Source organism: Pogona vitticeps, chromosome 4, assembly GCF_051106095.1.
Source record: "Pogona vitticeps strain Pit_001003342236 chromosome 4, PviZW2.1, whole genome shotgun sequence".
In the NCBI taxonomy this organism is placed as follows: domain Eukaryota; kingdom Metazoa; phylum Chordata; class Lepidosauria; order Squamata; family Agamidae; genus Pogona; species Pogona vitticeps.
Window position 1 is genome coordinate 132,512,993 of NC_135786.1, and position 14,287 is coordinate 132,527,279.

The 14,287-nt window shown below is 41.3% G+C and overlaps 1 protein-coding gene across 28 annotated transcripts in view; it reads right to left on the reverse strand.

Moving 5' to 3' along the window:
* Positions 1 to 14,287, reverse strand: part of FAM193A (family with sequence similarity 193 member A) — a 95,460-nt gene that overhangs the window by 42,239 nt on the left and 38,934 nt on the right. For 25 of the 28 annotated variants that reach the window (XM_078392537.1, XM_078392535.1, XM_078392534.1 and 22 more), the window contains 2 exons: positions 12,968 to 13,080; positions 2,428 to 2,673 (listed from right to left, as the gene is read on the reverse strand). In XM_078392537.1, coding sequence (XP_078248663.1) covers positions 2,428 to 2,673; positions 12,968 to 13,080 — 359 coding nt within the window. The remainder of the gene's footprint in view (positions 1 to 2,427; positions 2,674 to 12,967; positions 13,081 to 14,287) is intronic. The other 3 variants (XM_078392538.1, XM_072998415.2, XM_078392550.1) reach the window with 1 other exon arrangement.

A 14,287-nucleotide genomic window follows, 5' to 3' on the forward strand; every position in this document is an offset into this window, starting at 1 on the left:
ACTGTGCCGCTTCCACAATAGACAATGTATCTATCACTTCCTGTAGCACTCTGGTTAGACACGGGACCAAAATCAAAGTCCATTGTTCCTTGGGCCAACCCGCTGTGGTAGCCACTCGTTTGAAGGTATGTAAATAGGCTTCCGGATCATCGGTTGAGCTCATTTTTTGAATCCGAATTGGAGTGGGTCCTGCTACTCAAGAATTCCGACATCCACTCGTGATTTTGTCTCCCTTTCCCCCTTCATTCTCCTGTTTCAACAATTGTCTCCCTATCAACGTCTGTTGTTCCGCCAGATTCTCAATTATCTTCTCTTGACACCCTATCATTTGTTGTAATTTCAAAATATCTTCATTTCCCGCCAACAGAGTCACCCCACGTTGGGCGCCACTGTGACTGGGTTCTTTACTCTCCCTGGGTGACTCCTCTGTTTCCACAGGAAATAAGAAAAGAGACGTCTTGATAACTTTTAAACTGTCATTTTTATTATCACTTACTTCCTCCAGTGCGTTATTTATGGGATCAAAGAGTTTCAACTCGGGCAACAAGCCACAACTAACAGAACCAAAACTTTTCCCATAGTCCTATGGACTCAGTAGTGAATTCTCCCACGCCATTCCCTGTAATCTGGCCTCCAGGGAGGAGTACTTCTCAGGGCACAGATCGTCCCACAGCATGCGTGACAAATCCAGCCTCTTGTCAGGATGGTCATAGAACCGGTTATGAACAATCTCAGCTTCCCTTTGCAATTCAAGCTCGCGTGGCACCACAATCATAGTCCATTCTTTAGTCACGAATTGTGTCGGTTTCATCTCCTCCGGCTTAGGCTCCGGCAGCAGCCCCCCTACCTTTAGGTTTGGGAAATCTTTTAGAAGTCCCTGGGTTCTTATATTCTCAATTTCCCTTCTCCATGCTTCTATCCTCTTTCTCTCATAATCTGCTACGACTGAACTGAACCAACGCACACTCTCCTCATTTATATCCTCTTCCCACACTGTCAGTTCTTGCTCCACCCCATCTCCCCCTTTACCCTCTTCTACCAAACAAATCTCTATCTTTCCCGCCTTTTCTTTAGATTCAACTTCTCGCGCCTCTTCAGTAACTGTCAAACCTTCTCCCTCTTGTTTCCCTTCGCTTTTCTCACTCTATCATCTTCTATGGCTTTGATTATTACGGATGGCTTACTTATACACACTCCTCCTTCACACATGGCAAATGTCTATGCTGGGTCTGTTTCTTAAAAGTGAGTTTCTAAATGCAGGCTGCAAACACAAGTGGAGATTTCAAGTTCGAACCCTGGTGGCTACTAGTTGCATTATCTCTCCCAACTCACCAAACAAAAGGAAACCTACACTCCTGACTTCTTTTTGCAGCCTGCATTTTGGAACTCATTTTTAAGGAAAAGACCTGGCATGGACATCTCTCATGACTTTTGGAAATTTTATGTTTTTCTGCAACATCCACAACACAGTAGTACTTGTCTGAGTTGAAAGCTAGCTTTTTATTTTCTAGTTGTCTAATGAAGATACCACCTGCCCTTGCCTTTCAAGTGTGTAAGAACCACATAGCTGTGGGTTTGTTCAAGGTTTTTGTTGCACATGTTACACAGCAGTGATGGGGAAATGTATCATTAATTGTCAAAATGCTAATTCTAACTGCCATTCTGAACTTATTTTGGTGCTTTTGAGAGCCAATACAGAAATATCAGAAATAAGCACGTTAGAAAATTCAGTTTTAGTAAAACAAGGACCTCACATACTTTTTTACTTGTTCTACATATCCAAAGGATTTGAGATAAGGATTGTGAGTTGGCACTGAGTGATTATTATTACTGGCATCATTTATAACTGGTGAATTGATACAATTATACTTCAAACAATAATCTTTAACTTCCAGAAGGGTAGCTGTGTTATTCCACAGTTTGCTGTAGCAAAACTATCAGTCATTTGGCACCTGAAAAAAAAACTAACGTATTTTATTTGATGTAACCTTTTGTGGATTGAAGCTTCTTCTTTTGATGCAAAATGGTTACACTCCATGAAAACATATCCTAAATAGAAATTGTAAGTCTTTAGTACTATAGGAATCTTTATTGATTTTGCTGCAATAACTTTTGAGTCACCATTAACTTCACAATGTCCAGTGGGCTAATGAGCCTTATGTATATACAAGTGCTTCTACTCCCCACCTCACCCCGGTTTCATCTTTATCTTGTGACATACAGTTCTGAGAATTATGCTAGGTAGGAACTGCTCCCAGATGTCTCTCTTTTGCTTCAAAAGTAATTTGTCAGATGATACACGAAAGTGCCTCTGAAAAAGTGCAGAGGCCCAACAATTCCACAGGGCATATATAACACCTAACATTACCTTCTAGCTAGTAGTCCCAGCGTTTCACATTTCCCTACAGTCAAAAGAATGACACTTACAAAGTTAGTCCAGATACGTTATCTGGCAGAACTCTTGGTCCATCTATCTGTAGAACAGTGAAAGGAGAACTGGATCTGGATTCTGAACTTCCTGACGACATATTAGGTAGATAGATGTCAGACTGACAATCTGAGGCAGAATCCGTTTGCGGTGGAAGATGATTATTATGGACATCATCTGTGACTGGTGTATCCATGATTCCACACATCAGAATATGAGAAAGACTGCAGTCATCACAAGTGCATCTGTTCATAAATTTAAAATATCACAATGTGATTAGCAACCCATTTTAATTACATTAAGTATACTGTCCCTAATCTAGCTCTAGTAGTAGTTACCCATTCATTAACTAACATTTAACAGTGTAGTTAGGTTAACTAATGAGCAGTTCAAGAGAGGGCTTGAAAACAAAATCTATCTCCATTCTTATTTAAAAATGCTTCCCTATCATATCATAGGGCCCTAGGTGAATATCTTTCCTTGCTGTTACAGATTTTTTTAGCTTAAATAACCCGAGGATGCTGATCAGCTGCTTAGAAGACTGAAATGCATCATTTGCTATTTGGATCTTTCCTGACCAGCTAAGTCTCCAAACACGGACTTCAAATTAGGAATAGGGCAATCCTATGTCTTAAAGGGGGCAACAGTGAAACAACCACAGAAAATACCAGGCCTAGCTCTCTTAGCTTAGTTTCAAATCTACAATTTCAAAGCAGGTGATACTACATCTGGTCCAAGCAATTTTGATGACCCTGATTATCTGAATGAATTTCAGCTTGAGTTTGGGACAGACATTGGCTTCGTTATTCTGGTGAATAATTTATTGCAGGCAAAGAAGAGGTTTGTGTGATCCTACAAATTTTCCTGGACTACTTAGGGGCTTATAATATCACAGATCATAATATGCTTCAGGACCAGCTCTTGAGAATGGGACTTGGGGGCACTGTGTTGAGGTGGCTGCAGTCTTTTCTGGAGGCATGGGTCCAAAAACTGGAACATCCACAACAGTTTCCATAGTTGGAAACTATGATCCTGTCAACTACGGGCAATTAAGAGAGTCTCAGGGTTCTGTCTTGTCCTTCATTCATTTCAACTTCTTCCTGAAACTGCTGGCAAAAAATCATTCAGGTATTAACAGGTACTAAGAAGACATTGGCACTTCATATTCATATCCGGGGGGGGGGGGTTTACAAATATTTGTATCCTGTATCTGGGGATACGAATATGAACTGCAGCAATGAACTGCAGCACTACAGAAGCTGAAGCAGCCCAGTTTCCTCCCCCAGACCCAGCTAGGTCCAATCACCGGGCTCCACACAGCACAGTGCTCTTCCACTGTTGTCATTGGGCCATTCTGGCAGGAACCTAGCTGGTGTCTCCCTGCCTCCCCATGCAGCCAACCATTATGGTGTGGAGGCAGATCGGGAAGTTTCCCCATGCAACTGATCAGTGGTCAGCTGCACAGGAAGATGGGGAAGTGCCATCTGGGCTCCTGTCATGGCTGACATGATAAAGACAATGGAGGGACGCCGTGCTGTGCAGAGCTGGATGAGTGGACCTGGCTGTTTCTGAGGAACAGAATTGGGCCACTGTGGCTTTCATATTCGTATTCCCAGGATACGAATATGAAGTGCCCATGTCTACTACTAAGGTACTATCAATATGTGGATGATGTGCTGTTCTTTTTCAACACATAATATCAGGAAGACATATGGAACCCTCAGGAGGTGTCAGGATTTCCAGTACTGGATTAGAAAGGTGAAGCTTGCTCTAGATAAGACAGGAACACTAGAGGTTAGGAAATCTGCTAATACACTAGGGTGGATTTGTTTTACAACAAATTGATTTAAATCACAAGAAAGAAAGACTTGATTTAAATCATGGGTTGCTACATGAAGGTTCATTCTTGCTGGCTGTTACAACCTTAACATTTACAAATCATATGAAGGTTTCATTATTAGTATAATCAACTTTCCTGGTTAGTTTTATATAGAGATGTAAAATTTTGAAAAAAAATCATTGTTCCCCAGGAAAAAAAACTTTTTCTCCAGAAAAAAATTGAAATGTTTGAAACTTTTGCATCTCTAGTTTTAGGCATATTTAAAAACTAATGTTTGTTTGGTTTGCATTGTTTGCATTTTGCATGCATGTCTGCTTTACCCATAAGTAGAGGAACTTCATTAAAATATACACAAACTAGGCCACTTTTATTGGCTGCTGCCATTATGTTTTTTTCCTTCAAGGGAGAGAATAATATGATGAATCTCAGGCTACACTCACAAAGATCTCAATATTTCTGGAGTATACTGCTCAAGAAGTTTCACGTTGATTTGTACTGCTTACCCCTCCCTCCTTTTACTCAGCTCTTAACATCTCTGCTTTATCCAGGTCTATTCTACATCAAACAATCTTCTATCAATTGAACCTCTTGAAACATAACACTTAAGAAGTAAGCAGTTGATTCTGTGTATATAGATTTGCAGAGGAACAATACTACTGAGGCCTCTTTTTCAACTCTATGTCCCGTTGCTAAATGCAATAAAGTAAGCTCACCGAATCATTGGAGATTTCAAATGGCCTACTCTGTGACGACCAATGCTAAACTGATTAAACTAAATAACAGGCTTTTAACCTATATGTTTATTAAAAATATTTTTTCTGTTAAAATCTATGCTGACCCAAATTCATAGTTTTGAGAAGTGCATCTGTGATAGTATCATCTAGATCGAAAAAAATAAATAAATATACAAAATAATCTACAGAAACCTCTGGGAGAGCATGACACTGGGCACTAATATAATTGACGGACTTAATTTACAAAAAATATTTAAACACTGCAGCAATGTAGTCTCATGCTATATACCATATTTGCCGGCGTATAAGACAACTGGGCGTATAAAATGACCCCAACATTTCTACTCAAAATACAGTGTTTGTTATATACTCGCCGTATAAGACTACCCCTCCCTCTGCCTTTTACCCCCTCCCCCCATAGCGAGGTGTGCTGTGGATTGGGGCCCAAGCGACGGTAGGGCTTACCTGAGGTGGGGGGAAGGTCTTAAAGGACACGGATAGGTGGCGGTGGGGCGGACTGACAGGGTGAGCCTGCTTTTCATAAGATCCTCCACCCTCAGTCACAGCAGCCGGAGATTCACCTGACGAGGGCTCGGAAGCTGGGAGGGGTGGATACCGCCGCGGCGAGGCAGGCCGGCCAGGGCGGCTGCGCCTGAGCAACCCCAGGAGGCTTACGTTGGTTTCAGCGGCAGCCCCAGGGGTAGGGAGGAGCATCAGGGACACCCTTCCCGGATGGCGTGGCCTGCATTCGAGGCCGGCCTACCCACTTCCAGCTGTCTTCTCCTGGCGGGTGTAGGGGGGATTCTCAAAGACGGTAGCCGTAGGCCCTGGCAGCCTTTCCTTTCCTATCCGCGCTGGGGAGTCCCTGGCCGAGAGCGGGGGGGAGTTCCATGCCTATGCGGGCTGCCTGTCGGGGGGCACAGATATACCCACTCTGGGTTGTTGGGATTTTCATCAGTTTGGGTGGGGGAAGCCCGTGGATACCCGGTGTATAAAATGACCCCTCCACTTGGAGGCATGTTTTTCAGGGCAAAAAAGTCATCTTACATGCCGGCAAATACAGTAATTAAAAATTAATCTTTATTTCTTTATGAAAAATATTTGGGTAATAATGTAAATTTTTATTTAAAAAAACACAAACAAAAACATACAAACCTCAGAAACAATCTAATAACACAATACAACAAAAACAATTATACAAATCATGCTCCCTCCACTGGGACCATTTAGAATTACAGTATAACGAATTTTTCCTTCTTTTATGGAGTCCCCTTCCCGTTCCAAAATTACATAGACTCTTGCAACATTCCTTTCCCTTTATTAATACAAAATCAATAAATTATCCGAAAGTATCTATAAAATATTCTGACTTATCAACCCCTTCTTTGCTTTTATGTTACACATACACTTATCATTAATAGCTATAACCCAAACCCCTTTATACCATTCAATTAATGCTATGAATTAATGGTAGCTAAGAATTAGAAAACAAAGTATGATTTTCAATTAAATGGGCTATAATGTATTTTAAATAGAAATTTATCTTTTGACAGATTTTTCTCAAAAAGCATTTTATGAAATAAAATCCAATTTACAACTTAAAAGACCCAATTTTATTAATTAAAAAAAAAACGCTACTTTTTTCCACCCTGTGTTAAACATTACACAGTTTGGGTCCAGGATATCTGAAGGACCACATTTCTCCATATGAGGATCAACAAGTTTCATTCAAGATCTTCAGGGCATGTTCTTTTCTCAATCCAACCAACTCATCACTGTCTGGGTGAGGACTCAACAGAGGCCCTATTCAAAGGCTGCTCCAATGCTATGGAACTCTCATCCATATAATACTAGAGTGGCCTCCTTATTGATATCCTTTTTGTTGTTGTTGTTTAGTTGTTAAGCCATGTCCGACTCTTCGTGACCCAATGAACCAGAGCACACCAGTCCCTCCTGTCTTCCACTGCTTCCTGGAATTTGGTCAGATTCATGTTGGTAGCTTCGATGACACTGTTCAAACATCTCCTCCTCTGTCGTCCCCTTCTCCTCTTGCCTTCACACTTTCTCAACATCAGGGTCTTTTATAGGGAGTCTTCGCTTCTCATGAGATGGCCAAAGTATTGGAGCCTCAGCTTCAGGATCTGTCCTTCCAGTGAGCACTCAGGGTTGATTTCCTTCAAAATGGGTAGAACTGATCTCCTTGCAGTCAAGGGGACTCTGAAGAATCGCCTCCAGCACCACAATTCAAAAATATCAATTCTTCAGCAGACAGCCTTCTTTATGACCCAGCTTTCATTTCCATACTTCGCTACCTTTGTCTATGTGGACCTTTGTTGACAAGGTGATGTCTCTGCTTTTTAAGATGCTTTTGAGGTTTGTCATCGCCTTCCTCCCAAGAAGCAGGTATCTTTTAATTTCGTGGCTGCTGTCCCCATCTGCAGTGATCATGGAGCCCAAGAAAGTAAAATCTGTGACCGTCTCCATATCTTCCCCTCCAGGAGGTGATGGGACCAGTGGCCATGATCTTTTTTTTTTTTTTTTTTTTTTTTGATGTTGAGCTTCAGATCATTTTTTGCACTCTCTTTCACTCTCACTAAGAGGTTCTTTACTTCCTCCTCCTTTCTGCCATCAGAGTAGTATCATCTACATATCTGAGGTTGTTGATATTTCTCCTGGCAATCTTAATTCTGGCTTTGGATTCATGCAGTCTTGCCTTTCGCATGATGTATTCTGCATATAAGTTAAATAAGCCGGGGGACAATATACAGCCTTGTCGTACTCCTTTTCCAATTTTGAACCAAAAGTTCTTCCATATCCAGTTTGAACTGTTGCTTCCTGTCCCACATATAGATTTCCAGAAGATGGATAAGGTGGTCAGGCACTACCATTTTTTAAAGAACTTGGCATAGTTTGCTGTGGTCCACACAGTTAAAAGCTTTTGCACAGTCAATGAAGCAGAAGTAGATGTTTATCTGGAACTCTCTGGCTTTCTCCATAATCCAGTGCATGCTAGCAATTTGGTCTCTAGTTCCTCTGCCTCTTCGAAATCCAGCTTGTACTTCTGGGAATTCTTGGTCTACATACTGCTGAAGGCTACCTTGGAGGATTTTGAACATAACCTTGCTAACGTGTGAAATGAGTACAATTGTACGGTAGTTGGAGCATTCTTTGGCACTGCCCTTCTTTGGGGTTGGGATCTTTTCCAATCCTCTGGCGACTGCTGGCTTTTCCAAATTTGCTGGCATACTGAATGTAGCACCTTAACAGTGTCATCTTTTAAGATTTTAAATAGTTCAACTGGAATGGCATCACCTCCACTGGCCTTGTTGTTAGCCATGCTTTCTAAGGCTCACTTGACATCACTCTCCAGGATGTCTGGCTCAAGGTCAGCAAACACACTATCTGGGTTGTCCGGGACATTTAAGAAGGCCCTCTTGCCTCTCCTTGCTATTCTTTGGAAGTCTGCATTCCATTTTCTGTAACTTTCCCTGTCTTCCTTGCATTTTGTTTCCCTTCTCTTCTTTGCTATTTGTAAGGCCTCGTTGGACAGCAACTTTGCTTTCTTGCATTTCCTTTTCTTTTGGATGGTTAAAATGTTACGAGCCTCCATCCATAGTTCTTCAGGCACTCTGTCCACCAAATCTAGTTCCTTAAATCTGTTCTTCACTTCCACTGTGTATTCATAAGGGATTTGGTTTGGATTATACCTGACTAGCCCAGTGGGTTTTCCAACTTCTTCAGTTTGAGCTTGAATTTGCTATAAGAAACTGTGATCAGAGCCCCAATCAGCTCCAGGTCTTATTTTTGCTGACTGTATAGAGCTTCTCCATCTTTGGCTGCAGAGAATATAATCAATCTGATTTCGATATTGCCCATCTGATGATGTCCATGTGCAGAGTTGCCTCTTGTGTTGTTGGAAAAGAGTGTTTCTGATGACCAGATTGTACTCATGACAAAACTCTATTAGCCTTTGTCCTGCTTCGTTTTGAACTCCAAGGCCAAACTTACCTGTTGTTCCTTTTCTCTCTCTCAACTTCCTACTTTAGCATTCCAGTCCCCTATAATGAGAAGAACATCTTTCTTTGGTGTCAGTTCTAGAAGGTGTTGTAAGACTTCATAGAACTGGTCAATTTCAGCCTCTTCAGCATTGGTGGTTGGTGCATAAACTTGCATTACTATCATGTTGAAAGGTCTGCCTTTGATTTGTATTGAAATCATTTTTGAGATTGTATCCCAGTAGAGCTTTTCCTACTCCTTTGTTCACTATGAGGGCTACTCCATTTCTTCTACGGGATTCTTGCTCACAATAGTAGATATGATAATCATCTGAATTGAATTTGCCCATACCCGTCCATTTTAGTTCACTGACATCCAGGATGTCAATGTTTATTCTTGTCATCTCCTGTTTGACCACATCCAGCTTACCAAGGTTAATAGATCTTACATTCCAGGTTCCTATGCAGTATTTTTCTTTGCAGCATTGGACTTTCCTTTCACTCCCAGGCACATCCACAGCTAAGCGTCCTTTTGGCTTTGGCCCAATCATTTCATTAGCTCTGGAGCTACTTGTACGTGTCCTCCGGTCTTCCTCAGTAGCATGTTGGATGCCTTCCGACCTGAGGGGCTCATCTTCCAGCATCATATATTTTAGACTTTTGTTTCTGTTTTCTTGGCAAAGATACTGGAGTGGCTTGCCAGTTCCTGCTCCAAGTGGATCGCGTTTATTCGGAACTCTCCACTATGACCGGTCCGTCTTGAGTGGCCCTGCATGGCATAGCCCATAGCTTCTCTGAATTACTCAAGCCCCTTCGCTACGACAAGGCAATCCATGATGTCTTTTTACTACCAGGCAATGACCTTTCTCTTCGGACATGTTTTTGGCAACAGAACACACTTCAGAATAGAAGTGTTTTTAGGAAGAGATTTGCATTTTAAAAAATAGTGGTTTTGGATGTGTATGTTTTTGCTTCTCATGTTTCTAAACTGCTTTAAGTGAATGGTCGTTCAGTCCTAGTATTAGTATGCTTTTAACTGTGTTTCCCAGGCCTGATCAGGGTCAGGACCTTAATTTACGCAACAGAATTTTGCCCGTTATGAAATGAAATAAATGAATAATAATATTGTTGAAATTTAGGCTTTCAACTGAGACTTCAAATGAGATCATACTCCCTGAAGGGCTAGGGGGTGCTCATAGATTCAGTGCTGTCTATACAGATAACAGATGTACATTATTTATAGATAATTAAGATAATGTCAACTGCTAGTAATGCTTTTGAGCTACTTATGTTGATTCAGCAGTTTAGGATCTATTTAGAGACAGCTAACCCAGCTTCAATTAAACATGCCTTTGCTACATCCAGTTTAGTTTATAGTATTGTAATATACTCTGTGTGGCTGCGAAACTATGATATATGTGCCCCACTGCCAGAAGTAACCCCTGCATTCAACATAGTCTTCTTCGGAATCAAAAGCTGATTCATAAAAGAAACTGCCACATTATGGTTTAAAATCTTTGCACTTCAAAGTCCATCCTATGGTTACCTGATAGATGGGTAATCATCAAGCAATCGGTTGCATATTCATGGAAACATCACTTTCAGAGTTTATTACTTGTGTTAACAATGATATAGTTACTTTGGAATTTCACTTTCTGTACCTACATCCATGTTCTATACTGTGTCTCCATGTGTACAAGGTACAACCTGTGACTAAATATTTTACTCCATATGTATGAGAAAATGGATCACAATTCACAAACAATTAAAACTGAAGTAATAATTGAAATAATTATGTTAGTTTTTAACAGCTTACTAGCCTGAATACAGTGGTGCCTCGACTTACGAACACCCCTACCTACAAACATTTCGACTTATGAACAGCTCCGCTTGCAAAATTTTGCTTTGACTTGCGAGTGGAGCTTCGACCTAAGAACAGAAAAAGGCAGGGGAAACAGGCGGGAAATTCAAACCGTTGGTAGTGAAGAGGCTGCTTCTTTGTAGCTCTTTCGCCCCAACAGCTGGAGCAGGGCGTCAGGGAACATTTTTAGTCCTGCGAGGCAGGAGGAGGAAGGAGAGGCAGAGGCAGCTCCAGATCGCTGCCGGGCGCAAGAAGCCAGTGTGCTCCCTGCCCATCCCTGGGGCGGGTCTTACTAAGTCAAGTAAGGCCCAATGAAGGCATGGGTCTACTCATGAGTTAGGACCACCAAATGCATGGGTCTACTCATGAGTAAGGGCCCCCAAGGCCATGGGATGGGATGGGGCGCGTGGGTCAGAGGGGCTCCTCCATGGACGGGGCGTGCAGTGGCGGCGCAGGAGGAGGAAGTAGAAGCGGGGTGGCTCCAGTTCACTGCTGGGCGAGGGAAGCCGGTGTGCTCCCTGCCCATCCCTGGTGCAGGCCTACTCATGAATAAGGCCCGCCAAAGGCATGGGTCTACTCATGAGTAAGGGCCACCACCTTGGCTGCCCTACGCACCAGCCAGGGCCTGTCGCTGGCCGCCATCCACTGGGGAGGGAGTGCCATCGGAGGAGGCTTCCATCTGCCTGGTAAGGTGCTGCTTTTTGCTTTTTAGAAATTTCTGGGACGGTTTTGCAGGGTGGGTTTCAGCTGATGAGGGTTATATTTCTGTGCTGTGTTGTTTTTTTTGGGGGGGGATTGCAGCCTTCGGGGCTTGCTCTGTTTATTTTTGGTTGTTTAGCCCCAGTGCCTTCCAATGGGGCTTTCTGTGTGCTTTAATTTTTTTGTATTTTTTTGAAATGCTGAAACGGATTAATCCCGTTCCCATGCATTTCAATGGTAAATGGTGCTTTGACTTACAAAAATTTTGAGTTACAGTCACCATTCCAATAAGGTAAGTCAAGGCACCACTGTACGTCCTTAGATTTTGAATATCCTTACACTCTTTCCAGCTCATGAAGGCAAGATCCCATCACTTACTGCTTATCATAGAGCTGCAATCTATTTGTTATATGTGTGATCTGTACAGATCACAGTACCTAAAAAACATTTATGGAAGCTAGATGCTTTGTTCATATTACATCTATCTTATATTAGTTATGATGGCTGCCCACATTAAATTAAAGGTGCTGATCTGGAATTTTAAAGCTCTAAATATCTTGGGATGTGCTATCTTAATAGCACATCCGAAGATATTTAGAGCTTTAAAATTAAGAAAGGCCTACACATGTATGAGCCTACCCGTGTATCAAAATACAGTACTGTACCTGGATCACCAGTGAGATATGTTGGCCAGAATCCTGCTGGTATTCTTGTAAGGTTTAAGTAACTTGTCATGGAAAATTGGGGCTAATTCATAAGGTACCAGGATGCATTTCAGTCATGGGCTTTGTTATGTACCTGAGCAGCTGAGATACATGCAAGTACTTTTGTCAATTACCTAGAATTAGTTACAGCTAGTTAAGCAAACCTAAGGCAAAACCCCAAGATGATTCTGGTAAAGGAGAGATAATATTTTCTCATCAATGGATCCACACTTTTTGGAACTCCCTTTCCAAGATTCTATGTGCAGCCTTATCACCATTGGTCTTTATGTGCTGAAGACACAAGTACCCCACTCAGGAACTAGCAAAAATATGAGGAATAGGAGGCTAACCATTGTCATCTGCTGCAGCAAAAATAGCATGAAGTTTTATGCCAAACAAATCTTGTGAGCCTTTATGAAGATTGCTACTTCATTGTAAAAAAAAAAAAAAGGGGGGGGTTGCTAGTCCTTAAGATGTCAAAAAAGACTCTTTGTTAAAAGAAAATGATACTCAGTATGTAATTTTATGCTCATGTTTTTCTAATCATTCAAATTGCTTTATGAAAGGAGTGCAAGCTGAACAGATATTAAAAATCCTTCCAAATAAATGTATACATGGCTAAATTTTTAATGCTTTTTAACACAGTTACAATTAAAAGAATAAATATCACGGTTTTATTATGAATTAATATTAAAAAAATACTCACCTCCGTCTGTAATTGCAATTGGGACAGTCAGAGATACTCAGCTGTGATGACAACAGATGTCTCATTGTTTCTGTGAAGTTACTGTCTCCAGATATTTCTTTCTTGCTATTTAACTAGAATTAGTGAGAACGTAAATAAGTATTGCAAGTTTATATTAATGTAATTATAATCACAGTTAATATACCAGCATAAAAACATGTAGGCTGAGGTCCACTGGATACTTGTGCAGATATTAGTAGTACCATCAACTAATCCAGAAAGAAGAGATTTCCTTCTCCTTGCAGTGCTGACAGCAAGACTTTTTCCCTTTTGTCTCTTCCCCACCAGACCTTTCTAACCCTCCCGAATTCTGCTCTGAAGGGCTTCCATCCCTCTAAAATGGATATAAGAATGTACATGCTTTTTAAAAAAGGCCTCTCTTTTGATTCCCTTTCTTTCAGGTCAAGTACCCATCTGGATCTTGGCCTCTCCTAAAATTATAACTTCAAATTTAAAAAACAAAATTTGAAAAAATACTGTTTTATATCTATATTATGCCAGATTGAAAAGCCCTTTCAAAATACTGAAATTAGAAGTAGCAATGATAATCATGTGCTGTCAAGTCGATTCTGACTTGCAGCAACTCTTTTCAGGGATTTCCAGATACAGAGTATTCAGAAGTGGATTACCATTCCCTTCTCCTGGGAGCATCCTAGGACTATGCAACTTGCCCAAGACCACACAGACTGGTTGTACTTGCAAGGAATACACTACCTAAAACATTTCCCTCCTTAGGGAAAAAAATCTAGTATAAGAGTCTCATGACACAGTGGTTAAACTGCATTCCTGCAGCCAAAATTCTGCTCACAACCTGGGTTCAATCCCAAGAAGCTTGTTTGAGGCTGACTAAGCCTTCCATCCTTCTGAGGTTGGTAAACTGAGTACCCAGCTCGTCAGGTGGGGGACAATATGTATCTCGCACACTTAAATTATAAACTGCCAGAGAGTGCTTTAAGTGCTATGGGATAGTATATAAGTACCATACTTTACTTTTTTGCTTTTGGTCTCAGAAGTATGTAAATTATCATTTACTTCCTCATTTAATGTGAACAGAAACTGCCTGCAGATAAAATGCCCTAATCAACAATCTTGCCCACGCTTCTCTATCCCTAAAGATACACTTGTGATCCCCATTTTGAAGTCTTCAAAGCTTGGAGTATCCCACTGGCAATGCTCTTGGATCCTCAGCTTAAGTGGCTGAACATTACATGACTGCACTGGTGGTCTTCAGAGATTTCATTCATGTAGCCTACTCTAGAGCTGCCATAGAAATATAGGTGG